This window comes from Arachis ipaensis, chromosome B8 (assembly GCF_059453495.1).
Source record: "Arachis ipaensis isolate K30076 ecotype BB chromosome B8, ASM5945349v1, whole genome shotgun sequence".
In the NCBI taxonomy this organism is placed as follows: Eukaryota; Viridiplantae; Streptophyta; class Magnoliopsida; order Fabales; family Fabaceae; genus Arachis; species Arachis ipaensis.
This window is the reverse complement of record NC_142443.1, coordinates 110,902,031-110,927,402: the sequence shown is the minus strand read 5'-3', so window position 1 is coordinate 110,927,402 and position 25,372 is coordinate 110,902,031. Positions and strand designations below refer to the sequence as shown.

The 25,372-nt window shown below is 34.1% G+C and overlaps 1 protein-coding gene across 8 annotated transcripts in view; it reads left to right on the top strand.

Annotated features, from left to right (window-relative positions):
- The first annotated feature begins 7,164 nt into the window (after positions 1–7,164).
- Positions 7,165–25,372, top strand: part of LOC107614110 (uncharacterized) — a 38,369-nt gene continuing 20,161 nt past the window's right edge. For 3 of the 8 annotated variants that reach the window (XR_015896504.1, XR_002352748.2, XR_015896506.1), the window contains exons 1-6: positions 7,165–7,651; positions 8,463–8,532; positions 9,056–9,128; positions 9,331–9,465; positions 9,567–9,638; positions 10,164–10,236. Coding sequence is in view for 1 of the 8 variants with exons in the window: in XM_088496991.1 (XP_088353117.1) it covers positions 7,246–7,651; positions 8,463–8,532; positions 9,056–9,059 (480 nt within the window). In the remaining 7 variants the exon portion in view is untranslated. The other 5 variants (XR_002352744.2, XR_002352746.2, XR_002352747.2 and 2 more) reach the window with 5 other exon arrangements.

Below are 25,372 nucleotides of genomic sequence, written 5' to 3'. Positions count from 1 at the left end.
TGGGATTAACTAGTCCTATTTGACTATCTCTCAATGTGAAGATAACATTATACCTTCTTCCGATGTTGGAGATGATGAAATAGGATTAGCTCTTGACAACTATTGTATGATAATTAATGACTAGGATAGAAAGCCTTGATTCTCAATCCTTGCCATGAATGCCTCTTTTAGTAATTGCTTTCCTTAGTTGTTTTTTTATTTATTTTATTGTCATTTAAATTCTTGCCTTTTTAAGTTCTTGTTTTATCAACCCAACCCCTTGAACCTCATAACCAATAATTGAGCACTCGATTGTAATTCTTAGGGAGAATGACCCCGGACTAATACTCTCAGTTATTTTTATTGGGTTGAACTTGTGACAACCAAAATTAAACTTTGATTGAGTGTTATTTGTCGGTTTGGAACTATACTTGCAACGAAGTTATTTCTCTTATTGAGAAGAAATTTTTAAGCCGACGATTCCCCTCTTTCACACACTCTCTTTCTTGCATAAAGCTTCTTGATATTGTCTTTCTTCTTCACCGACATAACCGGTTCCCCCCATAGGGAAACACTTAGTCGAATAGATTTTCTCTTCTACTACTTCCATCAACTAAATCCTAAGCTCTTCCGATTATAACGGTGTTATCTTATGTGGTGAAATCGAAACTGATCCGGCTTCTGACACTAAGTCTATCGCAAACTCACTTTCTCTCACCACCTAACCAATTAGTAGCTAAAGGTTAAATCCGTGTCATGCCTCTTCCTCACAGTTCACTATCACTAGATTTCAAATAATAATCCCGCACAACATGCCTAGTATTAAAAACTAATTTTAATCCACTAAAATTATCTTCAAAGAAAGTACTATTTGTTCATCAATGTACAAATTATATTCAAATAACTACTAATTAAATAAAAATTAGAAATAATTAAATTAATTTTCTTTTATTTATAAAACAAAGTTCAACATTTAAATATCCAATTAATATAAAAGTCTCTAAAAATATATCCTTGAATAAATAAAATAAACCACAAATAATTTATTATTAAAATTTTAAAATTTAGGGTCTTACAAATCATCCATCTAAACATAACAAAATAAGCAAAACAATTGCTACCAACATCACTCAACACACTCCATCATTCTTAAATTTTAAAATTAATATAGTCTCCATGTTTTGGTGCCCCTATACAAAACAAAAAAGAAATTTTAAAGTAATTAACTATATTTTACAACCATCAAAACCTAAGCATGTCATTTCTAATGAATTGGTTAATTACTAAGCATTTCACTCAATAAGTATCAAATTGACCAAAAAAGATAAAAAAAAGTTTAATTATCCTAAACCATCAAATAAGAAAAAGAGAAACAAAGTGCAAATTACCGTTTGACATTTTGATACCTGATTTTCAGATCAATAATTCAATTATGAAAGGTCATCAAATTATGTGTTTTCAATTATCATCGAAATAGTATAAAAGCTAAAGAATTATTTAATGCTATTAAACTTTTAAAAACCAATTAATATTCAAACAAAATTTTTCAGACCATATTCAAGATTTATTCTAAAATAAGCAAATAAATAAATACAAAAATAAGATACTATTTTGCAAACCAGCCTGACATTGATTTGTGGACTTGCAAAATTTACAACTCTATCATATGCTCAATTAATAAATGAGAAATAGACAAATTATGCAATGGAAATGTAGCAGTAATACTTGCATGTATATTCCAAATTTTCTTACACAAAATGCTATTATTATAAGCCATAGATTTTGCAATGTCAAAATTGTATTATTATAAGTAATACTTGCATGTATATTACTATCTAAATAATATCACATAGAACACATTTGTATTTCTTACCGTAAGCCTAATCTTACCTCCTTTGGAGATTTGTGAGTGTAGAACTATAAAAAAAAATACATGTATTTCTTAGTAACTAGCTAGCTAGCTCACATTTTAAAGAAAATTTCTTAATTTTAGGAAGACAATTAAAATTCACAAAGATAAATCATTAAAATATCATATGTATAATCCTTTAATTAAATTTACAATAATATTATCAACTAATTGTTTAATAATTAAAAATTTCAGAAATAACCGTTAAAAAAATAAGAAGATTATAGTTGAAAGGTGTCTAATTTGAAGAAGGAATGAAATGTCACATAAAACATATAACATTTGCATTGTTTTAAACTAACCAGAAATTAACATATCTATATGAGACAAACGCATGAATAAGAAGAAACACACAAAGCTGCATTAGGAGCACTAAAGGTATTAACATATCGCAAGTCACACCTTTTGAAGTGGTAAAGGAAGCTTACTTGCCAAAATAGAATATGCTTAGTAGTTGTACCTGTGGCCTGTGGGTATATTTTCAAGCCACATAGGAGTCACAATATACACACAAAACTTCTCATGGGGGAGAAATTTATAAAAACTAAAAGGATTATTTTATATCTTTGCTTATCATATAACTCTAAGAGAACATATCCTTTAATTAAATTCTCAAACTCGCCGAGTTCTTTTTGAAAATCCCAATTATATTATGATTCAAGAAAGTATTGATTCTCAATAATCAATATATATGAACTTTGGGGTAGCTCTGATAACTTTGACATATGTAGAATATATGCTCATGTCTATTATTATAATTTTTTCACACACCAAATTCTGTGCAATGAAGTAATAATCATAATCAACTCACTCATCCTTAAAGCCAAAACTATTTTTTTTAACAGATAAAGAAAGACACATGTCAAATAATAATATTATTTTTCACCCTTCTTATAGCATCTTTAGGTTCTTTGGAAAATTCTTTCACAGAATTAGAATCAATTAAATGGAAGGCCTTCAGTTAGAAGACCTTCAATCTACATGGCTTTAGTTAATTAGAGATAGAAAGAAGTTAACCTCATTTTCTTTTTATGGAGAAAAATAAAAAAGTGAAAAAAATTTGAGTAAGATTAATAGGTAATTCCTCAAAAAAAGTTTTAGAACCCATTATTTCTAAAGTGAAACACATTGTAAGAAGTTAGTCTTCCATCTTAACTGAAACATAATTTCAGAAAGAAACAGATAAATTTGCACTTTCAATAGCTAAGAAAGTTGAGTAGTTTCATCTTTTGCATAAACCAATACTCCTTTTAAATGTTGCTAAAAAACAGAAGTCAAGTTTATTGAGTAAAATATTGGCAAAAATTAAAGATATATGAGAAGACAAAATTACTGGCCAAACAAATATTTAGCTTCAAATTTTAGTTCTAGTTATAATACATGCCAATGCCAAATTCAAAATCAATACAAACACAATTTGACTTAACCTTCACTATCAATTCAAGAAACAATTTATTTTGTTTTCCTCTATCAAATAAAAATAGAAAAGATACAGAATAGTAATACACGCTTTTTCGAATTAAAATTCACAAAACTTCCTTCATTTTTGTACTATATCCTTTTCCTATATATTGAGAATTGAAAAACAAAACCAAACAACCAACTACTACTAACTACATACAAACAAAATCATCTAGCATTGTTAAGTATGAAGTATTTTTTTTAACTAAAGATTCAATCTCGAACTTGAGATAAAATAAAGCAACATTCATATTTTTGAAAGGACTAAAAAAACATAAAATGAAATTGTATTAAAAAAGAAAAAATAGAATTTAATTTATATCCACTGCAACAAACAATAAATTAAAAAAATAAGCATATAAGGCATGATTATAAAAGAAAAAAATTGGCAAAGATTGAAGAGAAACACAAACCAAAAGATGAAAAATGGGGTTGAGAAGGTAGGATTTAGGAGAGAAAAAACAATTTTCATATGAGATATAATTTGTTTAGAATTTATTTCAAGGTTTGCTGGAGCCGAACCCTTCTTTGGTGGAGGCGCCGCTTTTAGTTCACCTGCAGTGGAGTTTAGTACTATCAAAGATATGCTCTTGATTGGGGGCGAAAATGATCACACTCTACTGAAATTTAGATTATGATAGAATCACTGGAAATATCTTAAGATAACAGATAAAACTATAAATTTTTTATTAGACAATTTCATTAAATTCATGTAACCTACTAACCTACTTCAACTTAACATCTCTATATGTAGGTATATCAAAATATCAGTACATGAAAAAAGACTCTTAAAAAAAATAATAAACTTAAAATAATCACCTCAACCAAATCAAATTTGAGCCTCCTGACAGGATCCAATGCTTCAAACATTAACATCATTGAATGATTTCCTGTATATACTCATACATTAGAGAAAAAGTTCTTAAGTAAAAAAAAAACTTCTTGTATATTTCATATTATCATAAATAGCAAACAAAGATGATCTTTCAAATATATATATATTTTCAAATTGGTATGTCTATTTTTAGTAGATCCATAGATATTTACCATCTAAGCATAAGTGCAAGCCTCTAAAACATATTGCCATTCATAAAGTAAAATAACAAAACTACAAGACCAACAATAATGAGCTAGTGATGTATAACCATTATGAAAAACAAACCAATATTCCTCAATTTAAGCAATTAAGAATTGTCCACCATGAATAACAAAACTAATAAAAGCAAACTCATGCTATTAGAAGTGCTTCGCTAGTGTTGCACCTGAGCACACCAGATCTCCGTCTACCTCTTCAGTTCATCTTTTCTTCACTTACCAATCAGACAAATTTTCTTCTTCTCACATTCTTTTACATCATGGAGTAATAATAAGAAAAGAAAAATAAAAAAGGAGAGTAGAAGTGAGAGTAGACCACAAGTTACGGTAACTACTCTCATTAACCAAATATTTTTTTGACAAAATAATAGAAGATAATACTATTTATAATAGAATATGATGTCATTTCTCCCACCAAAACCACTAAAATCTAATTTTCTATGTGAGATCACACTGAAAATCAGAAAAGAGTACTATTTATTATAGCAAATGATGTCATTTCACCCACCAAACAACCAAAATCTGATTTTTCATATGAGAGTCCACTAAAAATCAGAAAAGAGAATCACTTTTCTGGTTTCCCCACTTAAACACAACGTATTCATTTTTTCTTTTTGAAAAAAAAAATTCAAAGTGGAAGAAGAATCCACCTCAGTGAAGAATTCATGATGTTGCTAGTTATGTATAAATATATTGAAGAAGTAATTTTAAACAAATACATTCCGAAACATATGAATGAGCAAAATTCTGCATAAATAAAACATATAAACTACCATTGATGAAACAATAAAATAGATCTTGCAATGAAACTACAGATTGATACATGTATGACTAAAAAAAACAATCCAGAATATATCAGTGACTTATGCTAAGGTTAAGTAAATCACACCTTATGTTATCTATTAACTTGTATAACAAATATTCTCTTAGAATTCCTGGAAGATAAGATAACATTGTATTAGATAACAAATATTTCAATTGAAAGAATTGGTTTAAAGAACCAAACCCTAAACTTGCACTAATTCTGTAAGAATGATAAACCAAATCTCCCTTTCTTTCATTGTGGTTCGAAAGTGATAACATTCTCAAGGGTCAACAGATTATGAAATTAAAAATATGAAAGAGAATTAAATTTTTTAACAGATCAATTAACGAACCAAAGAACATGTATATTACCTAAGCATTTAGAAGAAGTTTAAGAATTTAAACTGTTTGATAAAATTGGAAATTGTGGATATCAATAAGGAAAGTTTTGGGATCTTTGGGGAAGCTTGTATGAGAACTACAACCAAATAATGAGTAAATGCTATTATCAAGGAGCGATAGTGGTGGTGAGCTTTAGAATTCGATGAAGAACAGTGAGAAGGAGATTGGGTTAAGTTCTAAAAAGGGAAAGAACTAACATACCTTAGGTAGCGTTTGGTAGAGAGACAGAGACAGAAAAACTGAGATTGAGAGACAGAGACTAAGAGACGGAGATTGAAATAAATCTCAGTATTCTGTTTGGTACAAAATGGGAGACAAAAATTGAAACAAGAATGAAACTCTAATTTAATTTGCACAAAGGATAAAATTGAAATTAATTAATTGAAATAAAGGTATTTTAGGTATAAAATGTTATTAAAGTTTCAGTCTCCATCTTTAAAAATTTTAGTCCCCTATGTCCCTACTTTTTGGAGGTACTGAAATACTGAAATTTTGGAGACAGAGACAGAAATTTTAGTACCAGTCTCTGAACTAACAAACATAATACTGAGTCTCAGTCTCTCAGTCTCTGTCTTAGTACCTCAAAACAAACGCCACCTTAGAGATGAGACGATGCGAAGTGAGAAAGAGGATAGAGGCCGACGTAGTGGGGAGAACAAATGGTGAAAGGAGAAGAGATGGTGAGAAGTTGTCGATACTAGAATCAAGCCTTTAAAAATGACATGATGATGTGATTGAGTGAGAAATTTAGGATTGGACAACTTTCGTTTTTTACGATAACCTTAAACCCTAATCTAATTCCTCATCTGTACTGAATCCTTATGTGGTGATTTATGGGAGAGAAGACATTTATCTTTTTGAAGAAAAAACTAAATTGAATAAAAATTCTATATCTATAGTTATTTTTAAAGAATTAATTATGCTTTTCTATAAATGATTAATTTTTAACTAGTTACCAAAAGAAAAAAATTAAATCTTTTTATTTTTAAATATTATTAAACTATAATATTATTAAAGACCAATCTGTTATTTGAATTTTATTTTTATTGTCTATGTAAAACTTATTTCCAGTCAGACAACTCAAACTTTGAGGATCCAATCAAGTTAAATTATAATTATCCTTTTGAAAAATATAGACATTATGATGAGGAAAAAAATCTCAACTTATTGTATACAATATTGTATTTTAAATAAAGCCTGATTTTTTAAATTAGTTATTAAATATTGAAAAAATATAAGTAGATAATAAAAATATTAAATAATGTGAACAATATATATATCAGATGTTCAATTTATTTGGTGTATGGATAGTTATTCTAATATTAAGATTTATGTGAGAAATTTGGGAGTGTAGTGTGTTTTACTTAAATTGAATCAATTTTAAGATCTATTGTTTATGTTGTTAAAAAAATTATTGGTTACCTAACATGATCCTAATATATTAAAATATATTAATAAAATTATTAAAATTATATCTTAAATTGTTACAAGTGCCCTAGTATGGTCATTGATCAACCACCCCTGCCCTAAAACCTCAAGGTCTGTCTTCTCTCCGGTGTCTTTCTCGCCAGTCTCTCCCTCAAGCTGTCTCAACTATGTCACGGCTGGTGTCGGTGTCGCACTCAATATCTGTCGTCTCCGGCGTCTCATTTCTCTCCGGTCTGGCACTCCACATCTCGAACGCCGTTAGAGCCTTTTCCACTCAAGTTCAGAGTCCAGGCTCTCCCTCAACACTCACTCAGCCTCAGCCGGTCTGCACTCTGCTCCTCAACGACGCTCAGCCCCTCCACCGTCGCAGTGCCTGGCGCACGCTTTCCCTCCCTCGCAGTGGCAGCGGCCGTTGTTCATTAGATGCAACCCCACTTCGAAGCAATCGCCCTAACTCATCCGCTGAACTCGGTGCCGTTAGCGTCCTCCGCAGTGCAATCAGCGCAGAAAATAGTCGCATTCCTCAAAATCCTTCACCTGCTCTATCAAACTCTGTGTATGTGGATGTCTCAGGTAAATTGTTTTGTTTCTTTATTCCTATTTGCAGTTAGCTATTGAAAATCTATTTTTTATTTTATTTTTTAAACTTCTAATTATTTGTTCTAATTATTTTTGGGACTGATTAACTGTTCTTGGTTCTGTTTTGAATTTTGTTTCTGAAACGATCACTTATTCGAAAATTTTGTTACGATTATGTCTTCTTTTGTTATGTTTTTGGTTTAGGATTATGGATGCTAAACTGGTTTTTTTATTTTGAGTATTGGTTATAAGGATTTGAGTTAAGTTCAGACAGCAAATATGTTCTTGTAATCTAGCAAATATGTTCAACGCAAAAATGTTCAACGCAAAAATGTTCATAACAATTCTTAGCAAGTTTGGTAATTTTTTATTTAACTTTAATAATGTTCAATCCATTCACGTCTATTATGGACCATAATTTTGTTGGTCAATGTTTTATTTTGTTTTTCCTTATAAAGTTCAACCTTAATTTCGTACTTAGATATGGGACTCAGAAGTTTGTTTTCAATTAGTATATTAACTCCTAAGTCCTAACCTGTTTTTAAACTTTTTTGCTTATTTTTTTAAGTGAAGCAGGTAGCAGATTCTATAGAACGGTTGATGCAAAAAAGCGAGTCTAATTAACGGACTTTATTATGTTTGAAAAAAATTGTTCTTTAGTGATGCTGTATATCTATAGCTACGGTAACCTAGTTTTAATGACTCCAATTGTCCAAATTTTTCATGAAGGAACAAAATGGATTATACGAATAAAACCAAAGTTGCATTTATATGCTCCGATAACTGATTTAAGTTTAATTTATAGGATCTCCTGAAGCTGCTGATCAATATCTAGTGAAGGTCTTAATCGTGTCCCTGAAGCTACTCTTTCATAGGTATACAAGAACTGTGCTTGGCCCTTGTTTACACTTCTTTATTCTTGATTAGATTTTGATGAGAGTAATTTCTTTTTACGCGCAGTATATTATCTCAGTAAATGTTGCACTAATGTTATGTATCGGCCTTCAAATGCATTTCATTTTTTCATGATGTTAAGTTGTATACTTATTCCTTTTGTTATCATTGTGAAAAAAAAAAAATAAAAAAAAAAAATACTCATATCATTTGAGAGGATTAGACTGGAGTTGGTGACTTTATTAAAGTTGCAGAGTTTGTGTTCTATTTGATTAAATTTTCGGTTGACATTGCATTTAGTTAATTTGCTTGGTTAATCTGCATGTCTCAAAAGTATTTCTGATGTCCTTCTATTGTTCTGTTCTTCTAATGTTGAACCCAATTTTGGAAAGCAAATGCATCTTTGGAAGGAAAAGATTTTAAAAGAAGCTTAATAAGGCTTTTTGCTTGGTCCGAAAGAATAATCACCAGTTTTTAATCTTTTTTGTAACTTTTTTAATGAAGTTGAAGCGCACTACCTGAGCAATGGTCTGAATCAAGTAGGTAGCAGATTCTATGCAACGGTTGGTGCAAAAAGGTGAGTCTGATCAAGGGTCTTTATTATGGTTTGATGCAAAAAGGTGAGTCTGAATCAAGTAGTAGTTTCTGCATTCAAGTTCATTTAATGCACAAACTACTACCCCAACTAATTAGTTTCCTTTTTAATGGTATGAGCCCAGATTTAATGCACAAACTACTAACCCAACTAATTAGTTTCCCTTTTTATGGTATGAGCCCAGATTTGCGGGTATGTGATATTGCAATCAAAATAAGGCTTTGCTCGCATAATTAGACCTGGAAATGGGTGGAATTTGTGTTTCGACATTCATTTTTGACAGAGACATCTGGAAATTGAAACGACACAGAGAATTGAGGTATTATCTACCAATGTTGAACTGGTTTCAAGTGTTATTAGTTTAGACCAAATCTTTTCATTGTTCACTTAATTAATTTTTCCAATTGTTATACTTCTCAGCCATCACTGTTGCTTGCCGTCAACCTAATATACAGCACGTAACATTGAAACTACATAGGAAACTGATACATGGTATGCCAATGTTAGTCTTGATTTAGCTGGTTTCCCCCTCAAAATCTGTTAATCGTTCAATAATTGATATTGTTATTATCTGTTATTGCTTATGACATCACTAGCTTAGATTGTACTCATGTTGGTCCAATTCTATATTATGAATTTATGATGCCTTTAGAATAGTTTGGATAATTAAGTAGTAAAATATTATGTATATAGCCTTCAGTTGACCAAATTGTTTTTGAACTATATCTGTTAAATATGTGCTTCTGATCTGTTAACTGACATAAAGCTTGTTTTTAAACATAAACTGGCTTGGTCTACACATAAAATATCATGCAGAGAAAAATTTGTAAAATGAGAAGTACTTTTCCAATGAAGATTCAAATTAAGAAACGTACAATTTCTACAATTCCTCACACGTACCTTATGTGGGATAGTTTTTGGTTTATACATATCATATATTGGAAATATATCACATAACTCTTGAAATACACAGATACTAATTCTAACATTGTAATTTCATACTATTTGACATGTTAGACAAGTTTGTAATTGGAGCTTGAGGAGAACCACGACATCATTCTTTGGCACTATACAGAGCAATGGAGATAAGGTTAGAATAATAATTTGGAGCAAATGTTTCGCATTGTCTTTATTAACTCGCTTATTTATCTTCCCGCATTTAATTTCTTACAATTTAAGTTTCCGCTCTTTACATTCCCAGTTATTTACTTTCAGCCTTTACTTTCAGTTATTTCAATTCATTGCTCTTTACTCTAATGCACTTTAAGTTCTTGTTAATTTGCTGTTGAATACACAAAATCACCACTTGTTTGTTTGACTAGAATATCCACTTAACTGGCATTTCTTGACCCATCAATCTCTGTGGGATCGACCTCACTCAAAGTGAGTTATTACTTGACTACGACCCGGTATACTTGCCGGTGGAATTATTGTTATAAATTTTTTCGTATCAAGTTTTTAGCGTCGTTGCTGGGATTGATATAGATTGACAATTATTAAGTTGATGGATACCTAGATTAAACTATTTTCTTCTATTTTGCACACTAACTGTTTGACACTTGGTGTCACCTAACTCTAACCTTGCTCTGGCTTGAGAGTGATCACTCTTTCAAGTGGTTTGTTTGTGTTCTGTGTATGCCAGGAGGAAGAAGAGAATGATAAACTTCTTTTGATTCTGAACTCGAGAGGACTTTCCTGAGGCTAAGGAGAGAAGCAAGAGGCAAAGGGGTCATCGGTGAAGAGGAAGAAGACCTAGATCAAGTCATGGAAGATGATATACCCCATCAACATGAAGAGGTTGCTAACAATAATGTTCAACCCGGTAGGAGGGTGTTAGCTTCTTACACCATCCCCAATTTCAGGAACTGTGGAAGCAGTATACTTATTCCTAATGTGCACGCAAACAATTTTGAGCTCAAACCTCAGCTCATGACTCTAGTCCATAACAATTGTCAGTATGGAGGAAGTCCCATGGAAGACCCCAATCAACATTTGTCTGTGTTCTTAAGAATATGTGATACGGGGTCAAGACAAATAGGGTACAACCAAACATATACAAGTTGCTTTTATTCCCCTTTTCTCTAAGGGTGTGTGTGGTTGGAGGAATTATTTTATAATTCCTAGGAATTTTAAGATGGGAATATCATATTGTCATGTTTGGTTCAAAGTTTGAAAAGCTATTCCTAAGCAAGTTTGATTCCAGGGAATCAAAATACCATCATTTTAATTCCCACCTTCTCCTTGGGTATCTTTGATTCCTATGGGAATGGAATCTTTGTAACAAAGTAATACTTGAACCACACACACCCTAAGGGATAAGGCATCTCAATGGCTAGAGACATTTCTAAAGGAGAGAATCACCAATTGGGATGATTTAGTTAACAAATTTTTGGCCAAATTCTTTCCATTTCAAAGAATCATTAAGCTGAAAACTGAGGTGCAAACTTTCAGGCAAATGGAGGGAGAGTCACTTTATGAGGCTTGGGAGAGATATAAAGCATTGATGAAGAGGTGCCCACCAGACATGTTCAATAAGTGGGTACGACTTTAAAACTTCTATAAAGGTTTAACTCTAGAAGCAAGAAAAGAACTGGACTACTCATTAAGAGGCTCACTCCAAATGATGAAGACTCCCGAAGAAGCACAAGATCTCATTGAAATTGGGGCGAACAATTAATATTTCTACTCTTTGAAGAGGCACACAACTCCAAAAAAGGGAGTATTGGAGCTTGATGGTGTGGATGGTATCTTGGCCCAAAACAAGCTCATGCACCAATAGATTCAACAACAAATGGAGATGATGACTAAGAGGATGAACGGATTGCAACTAGCGTCTGTGAGCACACAAAGCCAAGATCAAATGTCAAATGGAGTGAATCAGCTTGAAGAAAGTTTTGAACCATTCACCTATGAGCAACAAGGCCCAGAGCAAGTCCAATACATAAACAACACCTCAAGTTCTTTTCAACATGACTCCTATGGTGACACATACAATCTAGCATGGAGGAATCATCCCAACTTGAGGTGGGATGAGAATCAGAAACAAGGGCAAAGGAACTCAAAACTCCAACAATTTTCGCAATACAACCACAACCAACCAACCACTAACAATAACCAATTCAGAAAATCACAAAATACACATTTCCAACCCCAGAACAATTTCTTCACACTTGCATTCAACACACAACACCCCTTCAAATGTCTTAAACAATTTTCACCAACAACCATCTAATTCAACACAAACATAACCTCATCCAGACTCCCAAAAGATCTCCAATCTAGAATCAATGATAGAGAGATTCATAAAAACCCAAGAAATGACAAACAAATCAAGAGGCTTCAATAAGAAACCTTGAAAGACAAGTGGGACAATTATCTAAGCAACTTGCTGAGAGCTAATGCTTTTCCAAGCGATACAATTTCTAATCCAAAGGAGGAATGCAAGGCTATACAGTTGAGGAGTGGCAAGACAGTGGGAGAAGAAACTAAGGATATCAACAAGGAAGAAACAGAGATAAAGGAAAATGACAAGGTGGATCACAAGAAGAACAATGAGTCACAAGCCTCAAGAAGGGACAAGAAAATCATGGAGCCACAACCACAAGAAAAGAAGGGAGAAGTGAAGCTATATGTCCATAAATTCCCTTACCCACAGGCTACACAAAGAGATGAGGGATCAACAATTTCCTAAGTTCTTAGAAATCTTCCGGAAGCTTGAAATCAACATTCCATTAGCTAAGGCTTTGGATCAGATGTCATTGTATGCAAAGTTTCTTAAAGAACTCATTACAAAAAAGGAGAGTTAAAAAGAGAAAGAAATTGTGATCCTCAATCAAGAATGTATTGCCATAATTCAAAAGGGTCTTCCACTAAAACTCGGATCCAGGAAGCTTCCTTATACCATGCACCATTGGAAACATTCGACAAAGTCTTTTGTGACTTGGGAGCAAGCATCAATCTAATGCCTCTTTCCATGAAGAAGAAACTACTAATAGAGGAGGTTAAGCCTATGAGAATGTCACTGCAATTTGTTGACAGGTCTCTCAAGATACCCACTGGAATGGTGGAAAATCTATTGGTGAAGATTGAAAAATTCATTTTCCCTGTTGATTTTGTAATTTTGGATATGGATAAAGAAGGGAGCAACTCAATTATTCTTGGAAGGCCTTTGTTAGCCACAGCCAAAGCAATAAATGATGTGGAAAAGAATGAAATGATTCTCAGGGTGCATGATGAGCAGATGGTTCTCAATGTTTTCAAGGTGATGCAATACCCTGCTGAGAAAGAAAACTGTATGAGGATAGATATGGTAGACACTTTGGTTGAAGAGGTACTCGAGACAAACCACTATGAAGAGTATGAAGAAGAAGTTCAAGACATTTAACTAGAGGACTTAGAGGGAACACAAACAACTGAGAGATCACTTGAGGGCAAGAAAGAAAAGGCACCAAAGCAAGAATTGAAGCCTCTACTTCCAGGTCACAAATATGCTTTCCTTGGTGTTGAGGAGACTTTTTCAATGATCATCAACTTTAACTTGAATATAGAAAAAGAGGGAAAGCTACTTGATGTATTGAGAACTTACAAGAATGCACTAGGATGGATAATTGACCTAAAAGGGTATAAGCCCCACTATTTGTATCCACAAGATACTTCTGGAGGAGGATTTTAAGCTAGTGGTGCAACCTCATAGAAGGCTTAATTTCACAATGAAAGAAGTAGTTTAGAAGGAGGTGATGAAACTGTGGGATGCAGGGATTATATATCTTATTTCTGACCGTTCCTGGTTAGTTCAATACAGGTGGTACCAAAGAAGGGAGACATGACTGTTATCTCTAATGAGAAAAATGAGTTTATCCCCACAAGAATAGTAACTGGGTGGAGGATGTGTATTGATTATAGGAGATTAAACAATGCCACAAGAAGGACCATTTTCTTCTTCCTTTAATTGATCAGATGTTAAAAAGGTTGGCTGGTCATGTTTTTAATTGTTGTCTGGATGGATATTCTGGATATAATCAGATAGTTGTGGACCTGAAGGACCAAGATAAGACTTCATTCACTTGTCCCTTTGGAGTCTTTGCATATAGAAGAATGTCATTCGGGTTATGCAATGCTCCAGCAACTTTTCAAAGATGCATGCTCTCCATCTTTTTCGATATGGTAGGAAAGTTCATAGATGTATTTATGGATGATTTTTCTGTTTTTGATGACTCTTTTAATACTTGCTTGTATCATCTTATCCTTGTCTTGAAGAGATGCCAAGAAACAAATTTGGTTTTAAATTGAAAAATGTCATTTCATGATACCCAAGGAGATTGTTCTTGGTCATAAAATCTCAAATAAGGGTATAGAAGTTGACAAGGCAAAGGTAGAAGTCATAGAAAAGGAAGTTATGACCTCTATGAACTTTTTTACCAGGAAAGATGGAGAACATGCATCTTTGGAAGGTTGTTGGAGCATTGCATAACTCGAATGTCATTCTTCTATATGCAAAGACTTCAAAGGGACAAGTAAATGAAGTCTTTTCTTGATCTTTGGGGTCCACAACTATCTGATTATATTCAGAATACTCATCCAAAAAACAATAAAAAACATAATCAGCCAACCTTTCTAATATCTGATCAATGAAAGGAAGAGGAAAATAGACATTCCTTGTGGCATTGTTTAATCTCCTTAATCAATACACATCCTCCACCCAGTTACTGTTCTTGTGGGGATAAGTTCATTTTTCTCGTTAGAGATAACAGTCATGCCTCCCTTCTTTGGTACCACTTGGGACTAACTCAAGGGCGGTTAGAAATAAGATATATAATCTCTGCATCCTACTTCATCACCTCCTTTTGAACTACTTCTTTCATTGTGGGATTAAGCTTTCTTTGAGGTTGAATCCTCCAGAAGTATCTTGTGGATGCAAATTGTGAGGCTTATACCCTTTCGATCATCAATTGTCTAGTCTAGTGTACTCTTGTAAGTTCTCAATACATCAAGTAGCTTTTCCTCTTCTTCTGTACTCAAGGTAGAGTTGATGATCACTGGAAAAGTCTCCTCAGCACGAGGTAGAGGCTTCAATTCTTGCTTTGGTGCCCTTCTTTCTTGCACTCAAGTGATCTTTCGGTTGCTTGTGTTCCCTCTGAGTCCTCTAGTTGAATGTCTTGAACTTATTCTTCATGCTCTTCATAGTGGTTTGTCTCAAGTACCTCTTCAACCAAAGTATCTACTATATCTATTCTCATACAGTTTTCAGGTATTGAATTGCCTTGAAAACATTGAGAACCATTTGCTCATCATGCACTATGAGAACCATTTCACCCTTTTCAACATCAATTATTGTTCTGGTTGTGGCTAAGAAAGGTCTTCCAAGAATAATTGAGTTTCTCCCTTCTTCATCCATATCCAAGATTACAAAATCAACTGGGAATATGAATTTCCCAACCTTCACCAATCGATTTTTCACCACTCCATTGGGTATCTTGAGAGACTTGTCAGCAAGTTGCAGTAACATTCTCGTAGGCTTAACCTCCTCTATTAGCATTTTTCTTCATCATGGAGAGAGGCATTAGATTGATGCTTGATTTCAAATCACAAAGGACTTTGTCAATTGTCATGTTTTCAATGGTGCATGGTATTAGGAAGCTTTCTGGATCTTTAAGTTTTGGTGGAAGACCCTTTTGAATTATAGCAATACATCCTTGAGTGAGGATCACAATTGCTCTTTCTTTCTAACTCTTCTTTTTGGTGATGAGTTCTTTAAGAAACTTTGCATACGGTGACATCTGTTCCAAAGTCTCAGCTAATGGAATGTTAATTTCAAGCTTTTGGAAGATTTCTAAGAACTTAGGGAATTGTTGATTTCTCATCTCTTTGTAAAAATGTGTACCGGTGCTTAAGCCGGCAGTACCGGCCCTAAATTGTCTGGTACTGTGTTTTAAGAAAATAAGATTTTGAAAATTTAATTTATTGTTTTGAAAAGATAAAAATAATTTGAAATTAAGAATTGGGCAATAATTCTAAAGGTTTTGGCCCAAAGGCCAAACGGACCTAAAATGCTAACGGGTTAGATTGGGTCCAAGTTGGGCCCAAATCCAACATAGATATATGATCATTAAGACGCATTCAGCCTCATTTGGGCCACGCATTGCTCTCGCCGAGCCCGTCATTTCTAGCTAAGTTTTGTAGGTAAGATCTCTAAAATCGCGCTCCAATTTTCAGCCCTAGCATTTTCGCATTTTTTAGTTTTATTTTTGAGTAGATTTTGTGATTTTGTTTGTTTAGGGGTGATCTAGCATTGAAATATTGTTGGGTTTTGTCCCTAATCTTGTGGGTAAGGTAAGGTTTCACTAAATCCTTGCGTTTAGTTATTTTGTGAACCTTAGGTTTGATGTTGGTATGTTTTATGATGTTAGATTGAGTTTTAGTGTTTGTTGGAGTTGGTTTGAGGCTTTGGATCGGGCTTGGTGGCTTTGTTTTGGTATTTGGCGCATTTTGGGAATCGGACAAGGTATGATTTCGGTCTCCTTTATGTAATATGTAATGTTTCTGGACACTTAGGCTAGTAAACGTTAGGATATGTTTGAATTGTTGATGAATTATGATGTTAAATGATGATGATGTTGTGGATTGAATGATGTTATATTTGAGTAAATGGTATGGAGTGGATAAAAGTTATTTATATGGTTCGAAATACAGCTCTTCTATTCAAATGGTGGTGGAGGTTCTCGAAGGAGGACTGTCCCTTATGGAAGAAAGTAGTGTGCTCTTGTAATAACATGAATCCGTCTGAGATGCTACATGGTCAACCTATTCCTTTAAGAGGGGGTTCGTGGAGAGACATTTGTCAGCTACAAATTCGAGAGCCACAAATCAGAGAGCAGATGATTAGAGGCTTGTCAATGGAAGTGGGAAACGGTAGAACAATCAGGTTCTGGGAAGATGACTGGTTAAATGGTGGTGTCTTGAAAGATTTGTTCCCTAGACTTTTCTCGGTTTCAAACCTTAAAGGATCTGTCATAGGTGACTGCGGGTTTTGGAATGGGTTAGAGTGGATATGGAGCTTTCAGTGGAGGCGACAGTTGTTCCAATGGGAGCTGGAACTTTTGAACCAACTCCATGAGAGACTACGTTCAGTTACGCTAGCAACAGAGAGAGAGGATAGGGTGGTTTGGAAATTTGATAGAACTGGTATTTTCTCTACTAAATCCTTTGTGCAGGTAATGCAGGAGGCAGTCCTTCCGGAGGAAGTAACAAGCTATAGCTTCACTAGTGCTATTTGGAGGGGTTTCGTCCCACTAAGGGTCGAATTATTTTCTTAGTTTGTTCTGATTGAGAGGGTGAATACCAAAGAACGACTGTGCAGATTAGGGGTCATTAACCCGCTTGATAATTTATGTGCCTTATGCTGTAAGTCTGTTGAGTATGCTTTTCATCTGTTTCTTGGGTGTGAGGTCACATGGCAGGTATGGGGTGCTTGGCTTTATGCGCTTGGATGAGAATGGTCTGTACCAGGTACACTAAAGCAACATTTTGAGAGCTGGACGACTGCTGCACCACGAAAGGATGAGAGGAAGAGGTGGTTGATTGGATTCTTTGCTGTAATCTGACAATTTGGTTGGAAAGAAATAATCGGGTGTTCCAGAATAAAGGCTCAGCAGTACAGGAAATCACTAACAGGTCTTTTGTGCTTTCCGACGAGTGGATTGGTGGTGCAGTCTTTGGTTGTTGATGGTGATGCCGAAGATGACTCGAGGTTGCGTTACCTATTTCAGTTGTTAGTAATCTTTATTTAGTTGTACTTATGGCTTCTGAATTCTGTTTGCTCCGCCTTGTGTGTTGAGCTATTTATTTCAAAAAAAAAAAAGTAGGTTGAATTGATGTATAAGTGTTTTGTTGATGTTGGATTGATGGTTGTTGAGAATCGTGATTTATGAGTATGAATTTTTGGAAAAATTTGATGAGTTTGGTAATTTATGGATAATGATAAGAATTATGTTGAATTTAAAGGTTGGAAGGGATTTGGGAAAGTAGAAGGAATTGAGGGTTTGGTATGAGTTTAATGTTGTTTTGGTAAGGTTAAATTATGGTGGAAAGAGTACGTGAAAAGGGTGTTGAGTTAATTGAAGTGTAATAGAATGGTAAGGTGTAGTGTGTGATAGTGTTTTATGATGTTTGGGTACTGTTATCAAAATGAGAACTGCCGGTTCTCATACCATATGTTGTTGATTTTTAGATGCAGGTTGTGATTTACCTCGGTGAAATTGCGGACATGGTGACAGAGCGGAGTATGATTTCTTCCTTGTTTATTTCTGTTTTATTTTGTTGTAGTACTTTCTCTCACCTTTTTATCTTAGACTTTATGGCCTTAAAGGCTTGATTTGAGAGGTAAGTTGTACAAGATATTTTAAACTTCCAAAACTCTGTTATATTCAGTTTGATTAGCTAGCTTAAACTCCGTAGGCTGTGACTAGTCCTCTTTTTGTATATCATATATATATGTCTTGTTTAATTTAAGTACTACCTTGTGTATCCTGAAGCTATCTACAAGGTTTTATATATATTATGTCTTGTTCTTCCGTGCCTATGCGTTTAGTTATCGTGTGTAAACGCTTCACATTTCGTGATTTCACTTTATGCAATTTGAGCTTTTATTCCTTTATCGGGCTTCTAGTATTACTATTTCCTTATATATATATATATATATAAGCCTTAGAGCTATCGTGACACTTTATTATCCTTCGCTTTACGGCGCGAGGTAAGGTTTAGGGTAACGGGGTGTTACATGCTTGCTTTTCAATCTTTATGTTGAGAGAAGGAAGGCATTGCTAACGCCACAATCAAGTTGCCAACGCCTTCATTGTTGAGGGAAGCAAGGCGTTATTAACGCCTAGGGCCAAGTTGCCAACGCCTTCATTGTGCTCTTCACTCTTGGTATTGTTTAGAGCAACGCCTTTTCTTTTTTGTTGTTAACGCGAAGTCTTTTCTTTGTTGGTCTTTGCATTGGCGTTGTTTAGAGTAACTCCTTTGTCTTATGGCGTTGTCCACGCCTTTAACTCTGCTCCAAGGCTCTGCTTCAAGGCTTTGCTTCACCTATCATTAAACATAGTACTTGCATCAAAGTTTTGCCATTCCATGTAAAAATTACAAGACAATTCATCCATCTAAATGCAATTTGATCTTCTTAATCATTATCTTTTTTCATTACTTTTTGTACCTCATAAGTTCTTGCATTATTTGCATGAAATTGACCAAAATTCACTTAGTGCTTAATGCATCAATGCATGAAGAGATAAGTCATCCAAGTGGTTGTTTATTAAAAAAGAAAATGCATGAAACTAAGTTAAAACTAACTAAACCAGCTCACTAATCTAGCCAAGATGCATATGCATCAGGTGGGTGGTGCTGCCTCAGGTTGAGGGGATGGAGGTACCTCAATGTCATCTGCCTGTGCCTCAACATCATTTGCCTATTGATAGTTAAGAATTATTGTTGGTTTAAAATTTTTAAATAGAAAAAAAACTTCATTGTAAGCATAGTTCCAAACCAACTAATAACTCTCAATCAAATTCTAATTATTTTGGTTGTCACATGTACAAATCCCAATTAAAATTAACTGAAGTATTTAAACCTCGAGTCGTCTTACAAGGAATTGCAATGAAGTGCTCAATTATTGTCCATGAAGGGGCAAGGGGGTTTGATTTTGCAATTAACAAGAAAAGTAAATAACAAGAAAGTAAATAATAATAACTAATAAAGAAAGGGAAAGAACTCTTGGCTATGCATAGGAATTGAGATCACCATCCTTATCTACAAACCATGTATGACAATTATGAGGGACCAACCCATTTACTCTACCTCTATGCTTGAAGTACGTACAATTTCTACTTCAAGATTGATGTACGTCAAATAGGCTTGATCAACATCAATCCATAACTCCTAACCTAGCTACTAATTGACTTAGTATTAGGCTAGTGTCGATGGTTATCAAATTGACCACTAAGGGTTCTCAAATCACCAATTCAATGAGACCCAATGACTCAAGGTCACTTAATTCCCTTAGTCTAGGCCAAGAATAAAGAAAACTACTCAAATACTAGAAAAAACATTTTAACAAACACCTAGAGTGCAATAAAAGTAAACATCACAAAATGCAAGAATTAATGAAAGCTATAACTAACAAAAGTAAGAAATCAACAATAGTAACTAAGATCAACATAAAAGGACATTGAAACATTAAATTGCATTGAAAGAAAATAGAAGTCCAACAAGGGTTCATGAAAGTAAAAATGGCAAAATAAGAAAATTAACAAGGAAAACTAAGAAGATTGAGACAATAGAACAATAAAATATAGAGAATTGAAACAAGAATTAAAAGTTGGATCTAAGGAAATTTAACCTAAACTACCCTAGATTCTAGAGAGAAGGGAGAGCTTCTCTCTCTAGAATTCTAACTACAACATAATGAAAACTCAACTATAATTGCTCCTTCTTTATCCAATCTTCAATTCTGCATGAAATAGCCTCAGAAACGAGTTGGATTTGGGCCTGGGCAGCTCAGAAATCGCCCCAAGCGAATTCACTTTAATGGGGTCACGTACCGCTCGTCATGCGTGCGCGTGGACGATGCGTGCGCATCGCTGGCAGATTTTCTTCTCAGACGCGTGCGCGTGGCTGACGCGTGCGCGTGGTGATGATTGGACTTTTGTACGGTTTAGAATTTCACAAATGAAATCTCGTTGTAAGTATAGTTTCTAAACCAACAATAGTCCTTTCATACAAAAATTTGTTTGTCACAAGTAACAAACCCCTAAATTTATAAACCGAAGTATTGAACCTCGGGTCGTTCTCCCTAAAAATTACAATAGAGTGTTATTGTTATTGGTTATGGGTCGTATATTGGGGTTTTTGAGATAGGAGACAAGAAATGTAAAATGCAATGAAAATAAACTAGCAACTAACAAAACTCTTGGCAAGGTATGAGAATTAAAAGTCCTATCGTAGTTATCCTCCTCAATTGTGACCACAAATTGTCCATTGCTACCACTTAGTTAACCTCTAACCATGGAGGAAAGTCAAGTTGATAATTTAACTTGATTCCACAAGTCCTAGCCAACTCCCAAGGAAAAGACTAGCTTTAGTGGTATCCAAATTAATTAGCAACTTCTAATTATCAATCAACAAAGGAATTAGATAACTCAAGCGTCACTAATTACTCTACCAAAGCCAAGAGCACTAAAATCTACTCTAAAATTCAACCAAGCATTTTATCAAACACTTGGAAGGCATAAAAGGAAAGCATAGTAAAAGTGAAAAAAAAGTAAATCTACACTACTCAATTGCAAGAAATTAAACAACAACAAATCAAATGAACAATAAAGGAACATGAAAACATAAATTGCATTGAAATGAAAATAGAGGAAACAAAAGTGCATGAACATAAAAGTGGAGAATCACAAGAATGAAATACAAAATTAGAGAGAGGAGAAGAAGAGGAACTAGAATTGATAAAGGAAAAGTGAATCAAAGCATGAATTAAACCTAGATCTAAGGAATTCTAATATAGATCTAAAACCTAATCCTAATCCTAGAGAGAAGTGAGAGCTTCTCTCTCTAAAACTAACCTAAACTAAACTAATGTGTGAAAGTATGTAAAGTATCTTGATTCCCCTTCAATCCTTGGCTTAAATAGCATCAGAAATGAGTTGGATTGGGCCCACAAGGCTTTAGAATTCGCTGGCCACGTATTGCTTTAAGTGGATCATATGGCAGCAACGACGCGTGCGTGTACAGTGCGCATACGCATCATCATACGTGTAGCAACTATGGCAAATCTTATATCGTTTCGAAGCCCCGGATGTTAGCTTTCCAACGCAACTGGAACCGCATCATTTGGACCTCTGTAGCTCAAGTTATGGTCGATTAAGTGCGAAGAGGTCGGCTTGACAGCTTTTGCGATTCCTTCATTTCTTCATGAGTTCTCCATTTTTACATGTTTTTCCTTCATTCCCTTGATCCAATCTTTGCCTCCTAAATCTGAAATCAATTAACAAACATATCAAGGCATCTAATGGGATCAAAGGTAAATTAAAATTAAACAATTAAGGACCTAAAAAAGCATGTTTTCACTCTTAAGCACAATTAAAGGAGAATTTACAAAACCATGCTATTTCATTGGATAAATGGGAGAAAGGTTGACAAAACCCTCTAAATTCAACACAAGATAAACCCTCCAAATGAGGTTTATCAACCTCTCCACACTTAAACCAAGCATGTCCTCATGCTTGAACCAAGAGAAAGCAAAGGATATCAACATTTATTCAATGAGATCTAACTAAATGCACCCTACTTAGATGCAACTATCTATATGAATGCAATTAAATACAAAATGATTCTACCTACTTGGTTAAAAATAAATCAATCTCCAAGATATACATGCACAAGTAGGTCTAAGGTCCCATGACAACTCATGACTCCTACCAATTTAAATATCAAAATGAAGTTCAAGTAGATTTGCAAGAAGAATGCTCATGAAAGCCGAGAATCAAGGAATTGAGCATCGAACCCTCACCGGAAGTGTTTGCACTCTAGTTGTTCAAGTGTGTAGGGTCGATTCTCTCAATTCTCTCCTAATCATGCTTTCTAAGATTTGTTCTTCTTCTAACAATCAACATTTATTCAATGCATGCATACAAGTATCATGAGGTCTTTTCATAGGTTGTAATAGGGGTAGGGTCAAGGTAGGATGCATATATGGTTAAGTGAGCTTGAAATTTGAATATTTGATAAGCTTAAACTTCCCACCTAACCTATAACATCCTATACAATTTCAAAGCTAACCTAACTACCCATTTTTCTCACTTTTTCACATACTCATGTATTCCTTTTCATTTCACAATACTTATGCATTGACCCTTATTGAGCTTTGCTTTGGGGCATTTTGTCCCCTTTTATTTCTTTCTTTTTCTTTATTTCTTTCTTTTTCTATTTTTTTTCTTTTTCATATTATTTTTTCTTTTTTTTTTATTTTTCTTTCTATATACAAGATCATCAATGCATAAGGTTTTACATTCATTACAAATGAGCATGTATCCAATTATCAATATTTACAACAAAAATACAAAACTACCCTTTTATTCACCCAATGTCCCAAGATTTCTCATACTTGAATGTTACACACACACACACTAGCCTAAGCTAATCAAAGATCCAAATTAAGGACTTTTATTGTTTTTCGCTTTAAGGCTTGTAATGTGCTAAAATTATGAACAAAGTGAGTTAAGCATAGGCTCAAATTGGCTAACAATGGAAGATAAAAGGTAAGTCCATTTGGGTAAGTGAGCTAAATGAAATGATGGCCTTAATAATATAATGCATGAATACACAAAATAATGGACATAAAGAATCAAACAAATCAAAGATCACAATCATAGAAAGAGAACAATGCACACAAGAAGGAAAAATAAGTGGTTATAAGATGTAACCACACCATTAGGCTCAAATCTTACAAGCTTGTGTTCTTAGTTCAAAAATCATGTTCCAAAATAAATTTTTTCAAGCAAGTTCAATGAAAAGTTTTTCAAATTGGTAGGGTGCCTAAAACAATTTTTCTTGGAAAAGAAATCATCACTCTAACCAAGTAGTCCTAATAGGAAAGAAGTGGTAAAAATATGTACAAATTCTAACTAACATGCAACCTATCATGCAATGCAGCAACTATCTAACGAAGAAAATAAAAAAAATTGGTGTTGAAAAGGAAATTGTTATCCATGGAGATCGGTCAAAAGACCTCCCCACACTTGAAGATTGCACCGTCCTCAGTGCATGCAAAGAAGAGTAAGGTGGATGGGTTGCTACAATTGATGAGCTTCTTCGAAAGGTTGTGCGGATGACTTGTTTGTCGCTCCATTTAAAAGCTTTTCCTTTTCTTCCTTTTTTGGTGGCCAACCTAAAGGAAGAGAAAAAGAAGGAAAATTAAGCCTATAACAAAGATATCAAGGCAAAGAGAACATAGGCGGGGGCTAATGCCAAATAAGAGTATGGTTCTCACTACATGTTAACTACGCATGTAAGTGAGAAAGCAATATAAGCTAATGACATATTAACTAATACTTGATGCAAGAGTAAAGTCAAAGCATGAAGAGCATATTGAGCATCAAGTTCAAACAGGAAAGAGTGTGTAATGAAAAACAATATTAGGTCATATCAATGCACAAAGACACAAGAGTCATACAAGATTAAGCATTGATGTAAAAGTTTCATCACCCAACAATATCAAACAAGTCAAGAGGCACCAAAATAATGCAAGAAATTCTCAACGATTGAATAGGAAAATTCAACACCATTATTAAAATAAGAAACTTAAGAAAAAGAAAATTGCAACAAGCCATAAAATCAAAATTAAAATGCAATGAATGAAAGTAAGCAAATGCAATAAAAGAAAATGGAAGAAAAGAGAAAAAAATTTATTTTTTTAATAGTATTTTATTTATTTATTTATTTATTTATTTTATTAAATTTTTTTTTCAAAAGAGGAAGAAGAAAGGTAGAAAGAAAGAAGAAGAAAAGAAGAAAGAAGAAGAAAGGAGAAAGGAGAAAGGAGAAAAAAACAGGGTGCAAATCAACGCGTACGCGTGCGCATGTTTTTTTTTTTTTGAAGAGTGACGCGTACGCGTCAGTGGTTTTGTGCCAAAGGCACAAGGCGCACGCAGTGTTCGCACAACTCTCGGATTTTTGGCTTGGGGGAGGAATTTCTCAATCCAGGCATACACGTACATGGCGCGTGCGCGCGGATTGGCGAAAATGCTTGATGAACGCGTACGCGCGCAGTGCGCGTATGCGCGATGGTGTTTTTTTTTTTTCAAAAATTTTTTTCTATGTTTTTGCACCATTCCAAGCATTCCAAACTTCCAAACAGCTACCAAAACACCCTAAAACCTTATTTAGCATACTAAAATACCAATTAAACTCAACAAACTAAACAAAACATGAAATCAAACATATTCTACCAATATTTACAAAATAGAAAAATGAAAAGAGTTTACCATGGTGGGGTGTCTCCCACCTAACACTTTTATTTATTGTCCTTAAGTTGGACTTATGGGGAGCTCCTTTCAAGGTGGCTTGTGCTTGAATTCATCTTGAAACTCCCACCAATGCTTGGTTCTCCATTGTGCCCCAAGATTTCTTATTTGTTGCACCAAGTGTTGATGGAGTTCTTCACAAGCTTGGGGCTC